Below are 16,854 nucleotides of genomic sequence, written 5' to 3' on the forward strand. Positions count from 1 at the left end.
TTCACAATGTTGTGCAACCCTCACCACTGCTTGTTTCCAAAACTTTTTCATCGCTCCAAACATAGACTCTCTACCCAAAAAGCAATAATTCCCCATTCCTCCTCCCCTCGGCCCTTGGTAACCTCTGATCTACTTTCTGTCTCTATAAATTTCCCTATTCTAGCTATGTCATATAAGTGGAATTTTGCCATATTTGTCCTTTTGTGACTGGCTTCCTTCATTCAGCATAATGTTTCTGAGGTTCATTTATGCTGTAGCATGGATCAGTACTTCATTCCTTTTCAAGGCTAAATCCTGTTCCATTGTACGGATATACACTGTTTATCCATTCATCCTCATGGACACTTGGGTTATTTCCACCTTTTGGTTATTGCGAATAATGCTCCATCCAACATTGGCACACATGTTTGAGTCCCTGTTCTCACTTCTTCAGGGTATATACCCGGAAGTGGAAGTGCTGGGTCAACCCGTAATTCTGTTTTTAACTTTCTGAGGAAACACCAGACTGTTTTCCACAGCGGCCATACCATTTTACACGCCCCAGCTCTATAGAGGGATTTACACACCTGGTTTTATACTTGTTTCCACTGATACACCAAAATCTTTCATGTTTTCAGAGGTTTAACACGTCTCTGTAGGGCCTCTTCGATCTTGGACGTTTCTTCTCCTGTCCTGGCCCGCGCAACAATAGAGTCTCTTGGGCCCTCATCCCACCAGGTCGCCCCTGCAGAACCCCCAGAGCCTAATTCTACGCGGAAGGAACTGCGCTGCAGCTGGGGTGGGGTCTGGGGTTCGGCCCCTCGCCCAGTCCCGCAGGGAACGAGAGCTCTTGGCGGAGAACCCGGCCAGAGCTCTACAGGGCGGTGACCACCTGCCGCAGCGCCCCCCTCCACACGGGCGGTGAGTACACTTCCCGGCGCTCCGTAGTGACGTTGCCCCCGCCCCTAGCTCTGCGCATGCGTGACCCCGCCTCTCCAGCCGTTGCCAGGGCGACGGCGCATCTCTCCTGCTCCCGCTCCCCGCGGCCCGGCAGTCGCCCAGGCCTCGCCTCAGTGCGCAGTCTCGGCGCCTCCCCGCGCTCCGCCCAGCCCGCGGGGAAACGGTCGCGCGGCGATGAAGTCGCGGGGGCCTCGTCTGGCGTCGCGGACTCCGGAGATGGAGGAAAAGGAGCAATTACGGCGGCAGATCCGTCTCCTGCAGGGTGGGTCGGGTCGGGCCCGGGTCGCGCGTCCCTTTCTTCCCCTTCACTTCACAGCGGGCCCCTGCCCGCCTCCCCTAAGGGGGTGGCTTTCCGCCCGCGGTCTCGGCGGCTAGGTCCGGTCGGGTGGGGAGGTAGGTGGGGTCGGGCTGCGTCTAGGGGACCCGGAGGGGCGCCCCGACCGGCCTGGGTCACCTCCAGCTCGGGTTTCGACGGAGGGTGCGAGCGTTTCTGGCGCTGCGGCGGGTGGCGGCGGGGCGGTCGCTTAGTAACCGGCGGGCGGGAGGGGGCCCCCCCACCCCCACGCGCGGGCACGTACTCGGCGCCCCTTGGGCGCTCCCTCGCTCCCGGCGCCCGACAGTGGCAAAGCCCGCTCGGGGCCAGGTGTGTGTTTCTTCCCCGGACAGCCCGTTTTGACGCTCCTTCCGTCCGTACAGCCACACTCTCCTTGATATTCCCGGCCTAGACTCCCCAGTCTTCAGTTTCCAAACTTTTCCATTTTTAGATCTAATGTGGTTTGCTGTACTTAAAAAAAAAAAATTCCCCTTGTAAAGTTATTCCCACAAAGAGAAGACTTAAGGACTTGGAAAGTGTGTATAGGGGAGAGTTCAAGTGGGCTGAGCCCACCTTCCAGGCACTTCCTGGCCCTCCATCATATCTGCCCTGAGGTGTCACCAGGTCTGGACCTGGCTCTCTTTGGGCCTGGGGGCGGGACATATGGTGGGGGAGCGTTGTAACTGTGGGGCTTGTTGGCTGAGTTGTAACAGCTTGGGTTGTTCCAGCCGAGGCCTGGGCCCCACCTGCACGGGCACAGCTGTCCAGAGGCTTCCTTGGCAGGGCCCCGTGGCGGTCCACTGCACTGCGATTCCAGACGATTAGGCCTCTCCTCTCCTCAGGGGAGGATGGTGTGACATTCTTGTCAAGTGTGGAGTACCCAGGGGTGTCACTTATCTTACCCTCACTGTCTTGTGTGCCAGGCAGGGAGCTCATTAAGGTGCAGCCCTGCTCTCTTTCTATCTGTGGGCAAGCCAGAGGGCCTCCATGTCTCTTGAGGCATTACAGCATAGGGCCTTGCCGGTCTCTTCATACTGAGTGACACTTCTCCTCAAAGGATTGTGAACCCAGCATAACATTCCTGGCAGATAGGGAATATGCCACAGGGGTGCATTTTAAGGATAAGCAACTAGAAATAGGACTGAAGGAGAACTGACGGGAAAAGACTTACGGAGAAGACTGGCCTAGGGCATTTGGGCTGACTCTCAGTGGTTCTCAGGCACTGGCAGCTGCCCCTCCTGCACTGGGGCCTGGCAGGATCCACTGGGGTCTGCGGGGTGTCTGGTCAGCTGATGCCCCTCCAGGGAATTCTCACTGATTTTACTCACCCTCCGGTTAACGGGGCCTGTGCTCCTGTCTCCTCAGGTCTGATCGATGACTACAAAACCCTCCATGGCAGTGCCTCTGCCCCAGGCACCTCCGCCGCTTCCCAGTGGCAGCCGCCCACTTACAGCAGCGGCAGGGCCTTCAGTGCGCGCTACCCTCGTCTGAGCCGGAGGGGCTTCTCCCCGAACCATGGGCCCGTGTGGCGCAAGAAATACTCCCTTGTGAATCGGCCCTTGGGATCCTCGGACCCACCCGGCGACTGTGCTGCGCAGCCGCCCCCTGGGGCTGGGGGCAGCCAGGGTCCCGACCCCCAGCAGTACATCCCGGAGAGGCAGGTCCAGCTCAGTCCGGATCAGAACATGGTCATCAAGGTCAAACCACCGTCAAAGCCGGGCTCAGCTGGCACTGCAGGGGTCCTGCGGGGCTCCTTGGAAGCATACGGGGATCCCCCCTGGAGCAGCCACAGGCCTCAGGAAGGTGAGGGTGAGCCTGCCGGTGGGCAGCGGCAGCCCTCGAGGCCAGGAAGAGCCAAGGGGAGCTGCAGTGAGGAGGACCCCCTTCTGGTCTGCCGGAAGGAGCCTGGCAAGCCCCGGCTGGTGAAGTCGCTGAGCGCCGTGGGCAGCAGCCCCTCGGAGCCCTGGCGGACGGTCAGTGAGAGCGCAGCTGCGGCCAAGGCCCGCTTCGTGGCCCCCGGCCTGCCCCAGCGGGGCGGCACGGCCCAGGGCCGGAAGGTGGGCTCGCACTCTGCGGCCAGCTGTGGTGCACAGCTCCTTGGGGACGGGAGAGCGAACGCCGGCCATGCAGGTCAGTCAGCTGCCTCCGGCCTGGTGGCCGGCCCAGCTAGACCTGCTGCTGGACCCAGGCAGACCCGGGAGCCCTTGCTGCTGGTGTCCTGTCGAACCAACAAGTTCCGGAAAAACGACTACAAGTGGGTGGCTGCCTCGGCGAAGAGTCCCCGGGCCCCTCGGAGGGCCCTCAGTCCCAGAGCAGTGGCGGAGAATGTGTGCAAGGCCCCCTTTTCTGCAGCGGAACGAACGGAGAAGCCGCAGCTCAGAGCCGACCTGGATGCCAAGCCCAGGAGGTCGGCCACAGCCTCCGTGCCTGGGGCCTCCCCGAGCAAGTACAAGTGGAAGGCCTCCAGCCCCTCGGCCTCCTCGTCCTCCTCCTTCCGTTGGCAGTCGGAGGCCGGCAGCAAGGACCATGCCTCCCAGCTCTCCCCAGTCCCATCTCGGTTCCCCCCAGGGGACAGACCAGCAGTGGGACCCAGCAGCTTGAAGCCCCTCTTCAGTGAGACCCCGCTCTCGGCTTACAAAGTGAAGAGCCGCACCAAGATCATCCGGAGGCGGGGGAGTGCTAGGTGTGTGTCCCCGCCCCGCCCCAGGGTCCCGTCTGGCCCGGCAGACTCTGCCTTGTATGCAGAGCGGGTGGGAGGGCCCACCTGCAGGGGTGTGGGAGGCGGAGGGGAAGCCTCGTCCCGGACAGGGCCTGAGCGGCAGGGGCCTGAGCGCGGGACTTTGCCTGTGGTGGTGTCACCGTAGTCAGTAGGAATGAGGCCAGGGTCACTGCTGTCCCTTACAGTTGAAAGGGCTCAGCCTGGCCGGGGGCTGGCCCGGGGCTCCCAGCCAGGCGGGGCAGGTGGAGGTGGTCGCAGCATCCCACCCTTTCTCCTGTGGGCAAGAGACCAGAGACTGCTGGGGTGGTTCCTGTTCTGGGCCCCCAGGGTTTGTGCCCAGGCCAGGAGCAGGGCAAGCAAACTCAGGGTGCAGTGTCTCTGCGGGAGGGGGTCGTCTTTCCACCGGGGAGGAAGGCTGCCCCTTGACGGCCGGGTGACAGGGTGAGTCACTGCCTCACTGAACCCATGTCACCTTCCCCGCCCTCTGTCCTCTCGGATCTAGAGGGGGCTCGAGGACGGGGTCGTGGCCCAGTGCTCCGTCTGGGGTCAGGGACTTAATTGTGGTGGCTGCCAGTGGCAAGGGCAGAGGGCCTGCCTCTGCCATCGGACGTGGTGACACTCGCTGTCCTCCCAGCAAGTCCCACTCCAGAGGTCCTTCCTGCTGTCTGACCTTGATCTTGGGCCCTGCTCTCCGAAATAGGTGCTGTCTTGGATCCCTCGGGCTCCCTGCCCTCCTCACTTTTTCTGGACAGCGGCCTCTGTTTCAGCCAGTGTGGGGAGGGGGTCACGAGGCTGGGGGCAACTCCTCCTCCGTACAAAGCCTGCCTGCTTTGCTTCTCCCCCAGCTCCAGGCGGGGGCTCATCTGGCCTGGGGAGGTGCAGGAGGTGGTTGTGGAACACTGGGTGGGGGTCGAGGGCTGCTCTCCTGCGCTCTCCGCCTCCCTTGGCTCTGGGATCCTCCAGGGTTGTGGCTGGGAGCCTGGCGGGGAGGAGGAGGGGGGTGGGGTGGGGGGGATGGGCGGGGAGCAGCCTTCTGACGGCTGCTGAGGTTGGTTAGGTGAGAAAGCGAAGTGGGCTGCCTCCAGGGGCTGAGTCCATGTTGCTGGGATCTGGGTGGGCAGGGGTGGGGAGGTGAGCCACTCGCTGGGGGAACCTGTTAGGAGCTGTCTGCTCTTTGTCTCTGCAGCCTTCCTGGGGACAAGAAGAGCAGCCCCCCACCTGCTGCCGCGGCCAAGAGCCAGTTCAGCCTGCGGCGGAGGCAGACCCTCCGGGGGAAGAGCAGCCCCGTGCTGAAGAAGACGCCCAACAAGGGCCTGATGCAGGTCAGCAGGCACCGGCTGTGCTGCCTGCCTCCTAGCCGGGCCCACCTCCCCACCAAGGAAGGTACGACCAGGAGGAGGGGCTCCCTGGGCCTGTGCTGGCTCTGCTCCCTGTTGGGACCCACCTTCGCCGTCCACCTTGCACTGTTGGGCCCTGGCCCGGGAGCGCTCAGCCTGGCGGGCAGTGGGCGGCCTGGGCTAGTGAGTGGAGGAGGAGGAGACCCGGGCACCGTGCCCTGCGCTCTGGGTGGGGAGATGCTGCCAGGCAGGCATGTGGTGGTCTTTGCAGCGCGTCCCTCCGTGTATGTGCAGCTGAGTCCCTCTTGGCAGGAGGAGCGGGAAGGTGGATGAGAGGGTGGCAGCCACGCAGCCCTGAAGGGGGAGGAGACATGGCTTGTGCCGCCCAGGGCCTCTCCCTCCTTTCCTCGCTTCCTGGGCCGCAGGTCTACCCCTCCCCTCCCTGCTGGCTGCTGCCTTTTCTTCGGGAAGCCTGAGCTGGCCTGGGAGGGGTCGGCTTTGCCCGCTTATTGAGTCCCTGGAGTCCAGGAACAGGATGGGGAGCGCCGTGGGCGTGGCCCCCGCAGGAGGCCAGCTCCCCACTGCCACGACGGCGGTGCTCTGGGGAGGCTGCAGAGCCAGGCTTCATCTGGGTGCCTGGTCCTGAGGTGGCCCCTCTGAGCTGCGGGGCGAACGTGCGGCAGCGGCTTCTAGACTGACCCGTGTGAGATCTGGAGGTGACAGGGTCTGGGGCCCGGCAGGCTCGGCGCCGCGCGCTCCGGCCAGGGCCTTGTGCTCTAACAGCTGTGCTACGCTTGGTGCCTGGGGAACCCAGCTGAGGGCGTGGTCCTTGGCCTGGCCAGGAGGCTGTGAAGAAGGCTTCTGGAGGAGCTGGTGCCTGGGCCGTGCTGAGCATCTGCGCGGAGCCGGCCGTGGGAGGGGGGGCCGTGGGGTCCCAGGCAGAGGGTCGAGCGGGGCAGCGAGAGGGCTGTGGGGAAGTGAGGCTGGAGGGTGCCGGCCTCCCACCCATCCTCCTTCGGCCGTATCCCGTGTGCCATGGCAAGTGTGGATGTCATGCCAGGTGACAGAGCTGAGGGAGCCCCGTTAGCGGCCCCTGGTTGCTGCGAGGTGGCTGGACTGGGGGTTGGGCCTTGGCTGCAGGACGGGCTGGGAGTGAAGAGGTTGAAGGTGACCAGCGGTCAGGCTGCCACGGGTTGACTGGAGAGGACGAGTTGAGGGTGCCCCACGCTTCGAGAGACTGGTGGCGGGGGGGCCCCCAGGGAGCTTGAGGGCAGGTGAGGGGTCAGGTGGCCTCTTGGGGCAGCTGGGAGAGAGGCCAGGAGGTGGTGTCTGTGGACATCTGGGCCTTTGTGGGGACTCATGGCCCCTGTTCAGATCCTCTCTGTCACGGTGTTGTCTTAGCCGGCTGAGATGTCAGGTGTGCAGAGAAGTTGCAGACAGATCTGTCCCCACAGATGAGGTGTCACGCGGGATGGCAGCGTGCAGGCCGTGATGGTGCTCAGGGCCGGCTGTGGGAGGTGGGCGGTCCAGGTGCTGGGGGTCCAGGAGACCCAAGGCAGGGGTGGTCCCTCCTGCCCTCTGGTGCCTGCATTCGAGCTGGCCAGCTGCTGAGACGTTCCCATCGTGACTTGCCATTAGCAGGGTGTGTCGGGGCGACGGAGAGGGGGTGGCCAGGTAGGGCCCCTTGTGGAGGTAGTATTTCAGCGAGGCTTGACTGACGGATGTGGTTGGAGGTGGCTTGGGGGAGGAGTGTCCCAGCCGGGGCAGCGTGCTGGGAAGGCCCTAAGGCCCTGTCCTGCCTTCTCGGGCCCTTCCTGACACCAGAGCTCTTGGGGGGTCTGGTGGGCATCTGCTGGGCGTCGGGCCCCCTTGCTGGGCCTGGAAGCAGGTGTGTGTGTGTAGAGCACCTGCTGGGCAGGTGTTGAGTATGGCATGGTTGTGGCAGACAGGGCCCCGGGCCTCTTGGCACCCTTCCTGCCGCCCAGGGGTGCTGAGTCCTGATGCACGTACGTGCACTGGCCTTGACTTTGTCCCTGCCAGGCCTGTGCTGCCCCTGCCCCCAAGGAGCCTGGTCTGGGGGTCGACAGGCCCAAGGCAGGCTGCTGCTGGCCCGTGCCATGGGCAACCCAGGGAAGGAGCGCCACGCGGTCGAGGAGGTCCTCCTGTCTTGTGGGCTGAGGACCCACGGACCGAGGGGCTCTCTGCAGACGGGTGGGCAGCGGTAGCACCGGGAACTCTCCTCGCAGAGCCAAGCTTTCCCACCAGCCGGCCAGGTGGTCCTGGGTGCCCTCTCTCCCGGCTCCAGGTCGGAGAGCTCTGGTGCAGCTTGGGGGCCGGGGTGAGGGCTGCCCCAGGCACGGGAACAGCCTGGCAGCAGCCTTGCTGCAGGAACCACTGGCCAAGGGGCGGCCGGGAAGCTGGAGAGCTGGGTAGGGGCCTGTGGGCAGCGTCCCAGGGCCATGGGCCAGAGATGTTCTGGGATGCTCACCCGGTCGCGGGGTGGACAGAGGGGTGAGGGGCTGGCGGGGGCACAGACGCTGCGCCTGCAGATTCGATAACCAGGCCAGGTGGGAGAGGAGGTGGCTTGTGTCCTCCCTGGAGCTGCACCTGCACTTGTGAATAGCCTGGCCCCTTTGTAGGCCCAGAGCAGAGTTGGGTGCAGGCTGGGGACGGTGGCGGCTGCCGCCTGCTGGCAGGGCAGCCGTGGTACTCGGTGGGAGGGTGAGAAAGGCTGCGGGCACCGCTGGGTCTGGGGCTGTCAGGTGGGGACTGCGGCGCCTGCCAAGAAGGCTGCCACAGTCCCTGCCTTCACGCTCCTCTCCACTAGGAGGCAGATGAATCAGCTCATAGTTATAGGCAGTGTGATAGCCACGCACAGAATGCCCTGCGGGAGAGGTGGAGGCAGAGGAGGGAGAGGGTCCTGTTGGGGGAAGGGCTTGCAGAAGACCTCCCCTCACTCAGCCCCTTGTCCACCCCCCCACGCATCCTCTGTCCCCCACCCCCTACCCCCCTCCCCATCTCCTGCACGTCTGTGCAGGGCAGTGTGCTGTCTCCTGGGGTGTGTGTGTGCTGGGGCCGTGCTGCGTCAGTGGACACAAACCTTCCCTCGGGTGCTTGTAAACAGGCTGAAAAGTTGCTTTCAGGGGGAATTCCTTGTCGGTCAAGTGGTTAGGACTCAGCGCTGGCTTCCACTGCTGGGGGCCCGGCTTCAGTCCCTGGTCGGGGAACTAAGATCCCACAGGCTGCACGGCGCGGCCAAAAAAAAAAAGAAAAGTTGCTTTCAGGTGGCAGAAGCACTCTGAGGAAAAGGAAACAGGCGGCAGTGTTGCAGGGAGCTGCGGGGAGGGTGGGCGGCGGGGGCGTCTCTGAGGAGCGCCATCTGAACCGAGCCCTGCGCGAGCAGAGGGGCGCGTGGACACACCTGTGCAGGCGAAGTCACAGGTAGGCTGAGCTTTGCCGGTTCCAGGAGCAGAGACTGGTCCTGTGTGGCCGGTGTCCTGGAGGGTGGGAGGGGCCGAGGCCAGAGGGCAGGCGGGACCAGGTGATGGGACAGGGTGCTGGGCCACAGCAAGGAAAAGGGGGTTCTGTTGGGAAGCCCCTGAGGGACAGTGGAGGCACCTGGGCCTGCATGGGTGTGCTCAGGGACACACGGCGGCCGCGTCGGGGCCCCAGGAGCGTCCAGCGGTCCCGGAGGGGCAGCAGCCAGGATGAGACTGCGGGTGAGGACTGAACTCCAGGCCGAGGGGTGAGGTCCTCATCCTCGAGACTTGATGGCCGGAAGCTCATGGGAGAGGCTTGCGCTGGCGGAGGCGAGTGTGCTGGGCAGGCATCGTGAGGCCGGGACAGGTGGAGGTCATTTCCCTGGGCCGACAGCTCCCCCAGCCCCCTCCTCTCGGAAGGCCTGCCCGGCTCCCCGCTTCCCAGCTCTGCCTGCCTGCCCTCCCTTGGTGGGCCCGAGCGGGTGTGTGTGTGTGTGTGTGTGTGCGCGCGCGTGCGTGCGCGCGCTCTCCTGTCTCCTGGAAAGTGCAGACCCCACCTAGGGGCCGCTGGCAGGGCCTCCCTGGGAATGGGGGCAGAGGCTGCCTCTGCATCTACTTGCTTTGAGGCTTCTCTGCCCTGTTTCCTACACAGACTTTTAGTGCCAGATGCAGCCCTCCTCTTGGAGCCGTGTCAGACCTGACCCCTTTGGGACTCCCTCGCTGCTGAGGCCAGGAGGGCTGCGGAGTGGGGGAGGGAGAGGTGGGCTTCCCCACCTGGGGTCCCCACTTCATGCCGGCTGTGCAGCCCCGTGGCCAGCAGAGGGCGCACTTGCCCCTCTTATTCCTCATCCACCTTTTTCTGGTAATTGATTGCCTAATTTCCTCTTTATGTGAAAGAAAGCAGATATCAAGTAATTTGCAGCAATAACCTGCTAATGCTGGGCCAGTATCGAAACTCCCCTGTTCATTTCAGGTGGCAGATAAAACACTAATACATAATTATCCTTGCAAATTGGATTGTTTTAAATAACCCAAAGGCTATGGCCAGGAGAAAGCGATCCCATCTCCCTTGAGTTACTACTGCAGTGTAATTGCTGCGTTCAGTCAATTTCCCTGGCATTAGAAATTCCATCACAATCAACATTAAGCTTTATTCATTGTGATGGCTAAGAGCCGGGCCATTTCTCCTCTTTTTCTTAACTGGCAAAATTAATCAGGGAAAAGATTTTAAACATTTGCCCGTGCGAAAGAGGTCAGCTCTGCCACTATATTGCTCAGCAGATAAGGGGGCTAATAAAAAGAAAATTGAATTACTAATGATCACCAGGAACAGAGTATATAAAACCTCTGGCAATCGCCGGTTCAGGAGAAGGGAGAATCAATTTTCTCGGGACAAGGTGTGCTCATTTTTTATTTTGGCTCATATTATCAGCAGTTTAATTTGAGGGCGCGTAAACAGGAGGAAACAGTTAGGGAATAATGAGCCCGAGGTGTACAGTGCCGCCAGATATATGCTGCACACAGTTTATTTGACACAGCAGATAATTGCTTTAATTGAATTCGAAACTGCACGTTCAGCAGGCCTGGGGCCTCGTGCCTTGGGGACCTGGCCTTACGAAGATTCCAGCCTGACTCCTCCTCCCGCTCTGCCCCCCGCCGGCCCTCTCTGGCCGAGCCCTCTGACCCTCCCGCCTAGTTCCCTGGGCCTAGAGTCAGACTTTGGCTGGGGGGTGGGGCAGGTGGTCCCTGGGGGTCCCCACATGACACCCCTACCCCACCCCGTGCTCCCTGGGGGATAACCGCACCTTGGCTGCCAGAGGCCCCACTTGATCCGCCTCAGGGCCGACAGACCCCAGAGAAGGCAGCAGAGAAGAGAACCTTTCGTAAACCTCAAAAATGGTTTCCGATTGGCCACCCGTTCGATTGCGGAAGTTAGTCGTCACAGCCCGCTGTGTGGACGTGCGCTTTCCAGTGCAGACCTGGGGCTTCGGGGCCAGCACCGGGGCTCCTCTCCCCCGGCCACAGTGGGCGCAGCGCCATGACTCAGTCTGCCCTGAGGTGACAGGCTTCGTGTGTGCAGAGAGGGTGCTGCCTGGTCCACACCAACCCAGCACGACGCTTGCGGTGTTGGGGGCTGGCAGCCCACCCAGCACACTCGGCCCTAGGCTAGGGGGCTTCCTGGTAGCAACAGGCCGTGCAATTCCTCTCAGTCACTTGGAGAGGTCTGCCGTCAGGTGCCAAGGAAAAGCCATGGGCGGGTGGGCGGGCAGTGGCGTTCTCGCCTCCCAGGGGTTGCCCAGGACAGTGCATGTGTGGCGACAGCCCACCCACCTCTCCTTCGCCTGCCTCTGCACAGACAAGTGGCCAGCGCGGTGGGTGGGGTGTGGGCCTGGTGGGTCGCTCAGGGCTGTGCCGGCAGGGCTGTGGTTGACAGGAAGGGCCCAGTGTTCACGGTGCCATCAGGTGTGGATCTGAGCGCTGCCGAGGCTTTCACTCAAGCCGGGCCTCACACAGCCGCCTGCCTCTGGCTCAGAGCTTGCCAGCATGTGGCGGGCGCTTCCCACACGTCCCTTAGTCTGCCATGCCAGCCACGCGGTCTGGAGGATCTGCTGTCACCTGTTTATGGATGCAGTGGGCGGCCACTCATCCTGGGTCACCGGCAGAAAAGGTAGGTGTGGTCTTGGACCCTGCCCGGTCTTCACCATGCAGCCCCCCGTCTCTGACCCCTGGCCATGGTGGTCAGTGAGACACTCCTCTGGCTGGGGTCACCCAGCGCTGGGACCACCTTGCCACCCTGGCCTGAGTGTGAGTGTCTGTTGGAAACTGACACCCATTCCCTGTGTCCAAGTTTCTCCAAGGAAGTAGTCAGGGAGTCCCTCCTTGTGTAAGCCCCTCCTTGGACCCCTCCTCTGGCCTCCCCCCCTACCCAGTACCCAGGTTCCTCACCAAGCCCCAGAGCAGGGCCCTGTGGGGGCTGGGTACCCCTCAGATTCACAGTCCCTGGGTGGCCCCTCTGTGGGCTGACCGTGAGGGGACATCCTGGCGCTGCCTCCCCCCACTGCTCGGTCATTCGGGCTTGAAGGGCCCACCTTGGGGCTGTCCCCGTGTCCCCGGGGCGCCTCCTGTGGAGGTCAGAGCAGGCCCTCAGCTGCCTGGGCACCAGAGCCTGTCTGTGGTGCTCAGTTTGTCCAGGGGAGTTTGCAGGGCTCCCCTTGAGCAGCACCGGCCCTGGGACTCGGGGTGTACCTACGGGGAGTCGCCCGCCGCCGGCTTTCTGCTCCCGCAGCGCCTGGGTAGCCAAGGGAGTCTTAAAAGCGGTCCTCACTTAACCTCCTCTGTGGTCCTGTGGTTCCAGGTGCACCGGAAAACCCAGTTCCAGATTCTGCCCCAGTCTGCCCGCCCTGCCCCTCTCACCATGCCCCGCCCCTTGCCACGCCCCGCCCCTCTCACCACACCCTCAGTGTCCCGCCCCATTCAATGCGCTGCCCCGTCTTACCGTGCCCCAAGCCTCTCCCAACAGGCCCCGCCTCCCCTCTGACCAGATGTGCCCACTGGACAGGGGCAGGCGGTGGGCCAGGTACTGGCACGGCAGCATCACACTGCTTGGCGCTGGGCCGCCCTGGGCATGGGCTGTGCTGGCCTCAGGACTGCGGGAGGGTCAGCGGTCAGAGGGAGCAGAGCGAAGCCTTGCCCTGGGTCTCCACGTGCATCAGTAGTGTGTTTTCATCACCAGTGCCCACTGGGAGCACTGTGGGATGATCAGGAGCCAGGGCACGTGGGAGGAAGGAGGCAGGCTTGCTGTGGCCCGGAGGGGTGGACGCAGGGCCGGGGCTAGGTGACTCCTGTGGTGTCCCCGTCCTGTCCAGCGCCCTGGTCCTGGGTCCCGGTCCTGAGGTGTGGGCAAGCCCTGGTTATGAGCCTCCAGGCTGGTGCTGGCATTGCCTTGCTCTGTTCCCACAGCTGTGGAAGGGTCATCTCTTGGGGGTTTCTGGGCGGGTTGAGGGGACGGGGCAGGCTTGGCGGATCCTAGACTGGGAGGCTGCTGGTGTTCTTCTCGCTGCTGGAGTTTCCCGCCCTGGAGCGGTCTGTGACCCACCATCACTCGCTGTTGTGCAGCTGGGTTGTTTAGCTTTACTACGGCAGACGCTGTAAAGGGCGTGAGAGCAGTTCAGTCTGGAGCCCTGCTTTCCTAAGGGAAAATGAAAATGCTGAAGTAGGCCCTGCAAAAGGCAGCCGCAGCGATCCTGAGCCTTGCATAAATTACCAGGCGTGTCGGAGGCCTCCAGTTCTACGTTCGTCATGGCCGTGCTAATTAATTATTCCACACGAGCTGGCGTGGGAGTGCGTGTATGTGCGTGCGCATTGCCTGTGTGGTGCCCGGCAGGCGTGGGGCCTCTAGGGGAGCTGTGACCTCCGCGGAGTCAGGGGCACCTGGTGACTCCGTGAGGCTGAAGCCCTGGGAGCCGCTCCTCACCCGGGAAGGAGGGGTGATGTTCTCACGGTGGCAGAGCTTGCAGCCCTGGGGTCTCGTGGGCCAGGGTCCCCAGGTGTCTGACGAGTGTAGATGGTGTGCTGAGGGTGGCCCGCCCCCGTGTCCTGGCTGACCGAGTTAAGCCCAGCCTCTGTGCCAGCTGGGCCTGGCCTGGCCTGAGGGTCCCTCTCAACCGGGGGCTCTCAGAAGCCCGGCCGTCAGTGGGCGTGGGGTGCAGGGCGGAGTCTTCCTAGGGCTGCTTTGTCTCCCGGCCTCCCCCTCGGCCCTCAGTGCTCTCCCTGTGGCTGCCGCTGGCCCCTCAGGTGGTCTGTCCCACCTGCTCTCCTGGGCTCAGCCCCTTCCTCCCTTGGGGAGTGGGGGCCACCTGGTGACGGGGGTGTGGGAGCTCCTACCTGCTGGAGGTGGGCCATGGCCCTCCAGGTCCTGGATTGTGGCACCTTCTCTCCACGGCTTCAGGATGTTGCTGGGCACCCCATCCAGACCCGGGTCCCACTCCTCCATGCTCCCATGGTCCCAGGCCAGGAGCCCGCCCCGGGCTACGTCACGGAGCACCCCCTCCCCTGCACACCTCGGCCTGGCCCTGTGCCAGTGCGGACAGTGACGCAGTGGCCTCCCTGCGGGACTCAGAGCCGGGCGTCTGGGCTGGAGCCGCTCTTCCTTGTCCCTCTCTTTGAGTGAAGCTGGGGCGCCGAGGTGGGCAGCTGGGCTTGGGCACAGAGAAGCATCTCAGAAAGGAACTCCAAAAACATGTTTCCCCTGTGGAGCTCTCTTTAGCCAGGCTCTCCTTACTGCTTGCGTTTTAAAGGGGGAAGATGCCAGGTGGGGTGGGGGCTTGTGGTCTGCATCTAGCTCAGGTTGCCACCCTCATGCTGTGTGGTCCCCTCGGCTTGGGCAGGCAGGGCAGCAGGGGGAAGGGCTGCAGGGCCGCACTGACCCTGGGGCCGGCCCGGCTGTGTATGTCCTTGACTCTGGGCCGTGAGACAGTGCCCCAAGGGGCAGCACGTGGGGAGGCAGGCAGCCGGGGAGCAGAGGCCGGGGCTGGGGGCTGCTGTCCAGGGTCGGAGCTGCCCACGTGGCCAGTGGGCCTGAGCTTGGACGGAGCGCAACAGGACCAGATGGCTGGACAGTTGACCTTCAGGTTCTCTTTTTTTTTTGAAATATACTTGTAAGCTTGTAAATTCTCCCCTGAGCATAGCCTTAGCTGTCTTCTGCAAGTTAATTATTTTTGTGTTCCTCCGAAACTTTTTCTAATTTTCATTGTAATTTTTTCTTTGATCCAGGGTTATTCAGAAGGGATTGCTTCATTTCCGAACCCCTGGGGCTTCTGAGTTTCTTTGTAATGGCCGCTCCCAGCTTCACTCCCCTGGGCGAGCTGTCTGCGTGATTTCAGTCCTTGAAGTCTGCTCAGACTTGTCTTAAGGACCAGCTTAGGGTCCGTTTTGGTAAAGCTGTTGTGTGCACTTAGGGAGAATGATTCCATTTGGGGAGTTTGGGGCTCTGTAAGGTAAGTTATATTAATTGTGTTGTTCAGATCTTCTGTGTACTTACTGATTTTGCGAGGCAGGGAGGGTGTCTGTTTTTTCCAGTCACAGAGAGAGAGTGTTAAGATCTTCCACTGTTCTCCAGTTGTCACTTTTGCATTAAGCATTTTGAGGTCATTTGACTGAGTGCAAACCACTTAGAATCGTTATATCTCCCCGGTGGACTGAATCTTTTACTGCTACGAAATGTCCTTTTTTATCTCCAGTAAAGCTTCTGGCCTTAAAGTTTACTTTCTCTGAAGCAGGTAGAGCTAGGCCAGTTTCCTTTTAAGTTAGTGTCACAAAATGTGTGTATATACACATGTGTACACACACACACACACACACACACATTCTATGCAAATGTATATATGTGTGACATGTGCAAACATGTTTACTTTCAGCCATTATTATGTTTACATTTTTTTGTATCCAGCAAATAGTTGTTTTTTAAGTGCAATCTGAAATTGTCTTTCTAAAAAAGGGTTTCGTCTGTTCACACTTAATGCAATTACTAGGGTATTTGGGTTTAAATCTACTGTCTTACTGTGTGCTTTTTCTTTGTTGCACCTGTTTTGTTTTTTTCGCTCCTTTTTTTTTTTCTTTTGGATGTACATTTTTTAATTCCATTTTCTCCTCAATTAAGCTTATTATACATTCTTTTATTCTTCTTTGGGTGGTCTCCCCAGAGGTTATATTGTGCGTTCTTGACTCACTGTTATTGGTACTTAGAAATTACTGTCTGATCCCTCCCCAGACAATGTAAGAAGCTTGGAGTACTTAAACCCCATTTTCCTCTCTTCCATCAGCTGTGGAGAACTGCCATGATTTTAATTCTCCATGTATTTTAGACCCTAGAAAACATTGTGTACAGTCAGCATTGACCTAGACTATGTATTTATTCTCCCATTTCTCTTCATCCCTTCCTTGCCTTCTGTTTGAGAAACACCTCTTAACATATCCTGTAATATTGCAGGTGTGCTGGGGACCATTGCTCTCTATAGACGTTTATCTGAAAAGTCTTTGTTCTTGCCTTACTCTCTGGAGAGTGATTTTGCCTGGGAAGCCGTGGGGCTTTCGGTGCTGGGGAGAGACCCTTCCCATCGCTAGCTGGTGTGGGCTTTCGGTGAAGTCAGCTGTCCTTCCCGGGCGGGTAGCATGGCTCTTCCCCCTCTGGCTGTGGGGCTTTCTCTGTCTCTGGTTTTTAGCAGGTGTGCTCTGGTGTGCTTCCTGTACATTTTACCTGTCCTGCTCAGGGTCTGTGGTGTCTCTTGAACCTGTGGCTTGATGGTTTTCATCACTTTTGGAGTCTCAGCCGTTCTGTCTTTAAGCATTGCTTCTGCTCCATTCCCACCTCTCTCCTTCTGGGACTTCAGCTGCATTTGTACTGAACCTTCTCACCATATCGTACATGTTTCCTGTGTTCTTCTCTCTGTCTTCTTTGTCTCCATGCTTAAATCTGGGTAGTTTCTTCTAACCTATTTTCTAGTTTAGTTATTGTTTTTTCAGCTTTGTATAATCTGCTACAAAATGCATCTGTTGAGATCTTAGTTTTAGTGACTTTTAAATTCTAAAATTTCTATTAAAAGATAGTTACTAGGTCTCTGCCAAAATTTGCAATCTTGTCTTTTTTTTATTATTATTAAATTATTTATTTTTGGCTGTGTTGGGTCTTTGTTGCTGCGTGTGGGCTTTCTCTAGTTGTGGCGAGCAGGGGGGCTACTCTTCGTTGTGGTGCATGGGCTTCTCATTGTGGTGGCTTCTCTTGTAGCGGAGCATGGGCTCTAGGTGCGCGGGCTTCAGTAGTTGTGGCACGCAGGCTCAGTAGTTGTGGCTCGCGGGCTCTAGAGCGCAGGCTCAGTAGTTGCGGCACACGGGCTTAGTTGCTCCGCAGCATGTGGGATCTTCCCAGACCAGGGCTCGAACCCTTGTCCCCTGCATTGGCAGGTGGATTCTTAACCACTGTGCCACCAGGGAAGTCCTGCAATCTTGTCTTTAAGTCCTTGAACATATTAATCTTGTTTAAAGTCCGTGTCTGACCACCCAGTTATCTGA

The 16,854-nt window shown here is 60.3% G+C and overlaps 1 protein-coding gene across 3 annotated transcripts in view; it reads left to right on the forward strand.

Annotated features, from left to right (window-relative positions):
• The first annotated feature begins 1,099 nt into the window (after nucleotides 1-1,099).
• The window catches only part of ZC3H3 (zinc finger CCCH-type containing 3), an 82,509-nt gene continuing 66,754 nt past the window's right edge, over nucleotides 1,100-16,854 (forward strand). For all 3 annotated transcript variants that reach the window (XM_059902024.1, XM_059902025.1, XM_059902026.1), the window contains exons 1-3: nucleotides 1,100-1,201; nucleotides 2,618-3,935; nucleotides 5,158-5,354. In XM_059902024.1, coding sequence (XP_059758007.1) covers nucleotides 1,114-1,201; nucleotides 2,618-3,935; nucleotides 5,158-5,354 — 1,603 coding nt within the window. In that variant the 5' untranslated portion in view covers nucleotides 1,100-1,113. The remainder of the gene's footprint in view (nucleotides 1,202-2,617; nucleotides 3,936-5,157; nucleotides 5,355-16,854) is intronic.

Source organism: Balaenoptera ricei, chromosome 17, assembly GCF_028023285.1.
Source record: "Balaenoptera ricei isolate mBalRic1 chromosome 17, mBalRic1.hap2, whole genome shotgun sequence".
NCBI lineage: Eukaryota > Metazoa > Chordata > Mammalia > Artiodactyla > Balaenopteridae > Balaenoptera > Balaenoptera ricei.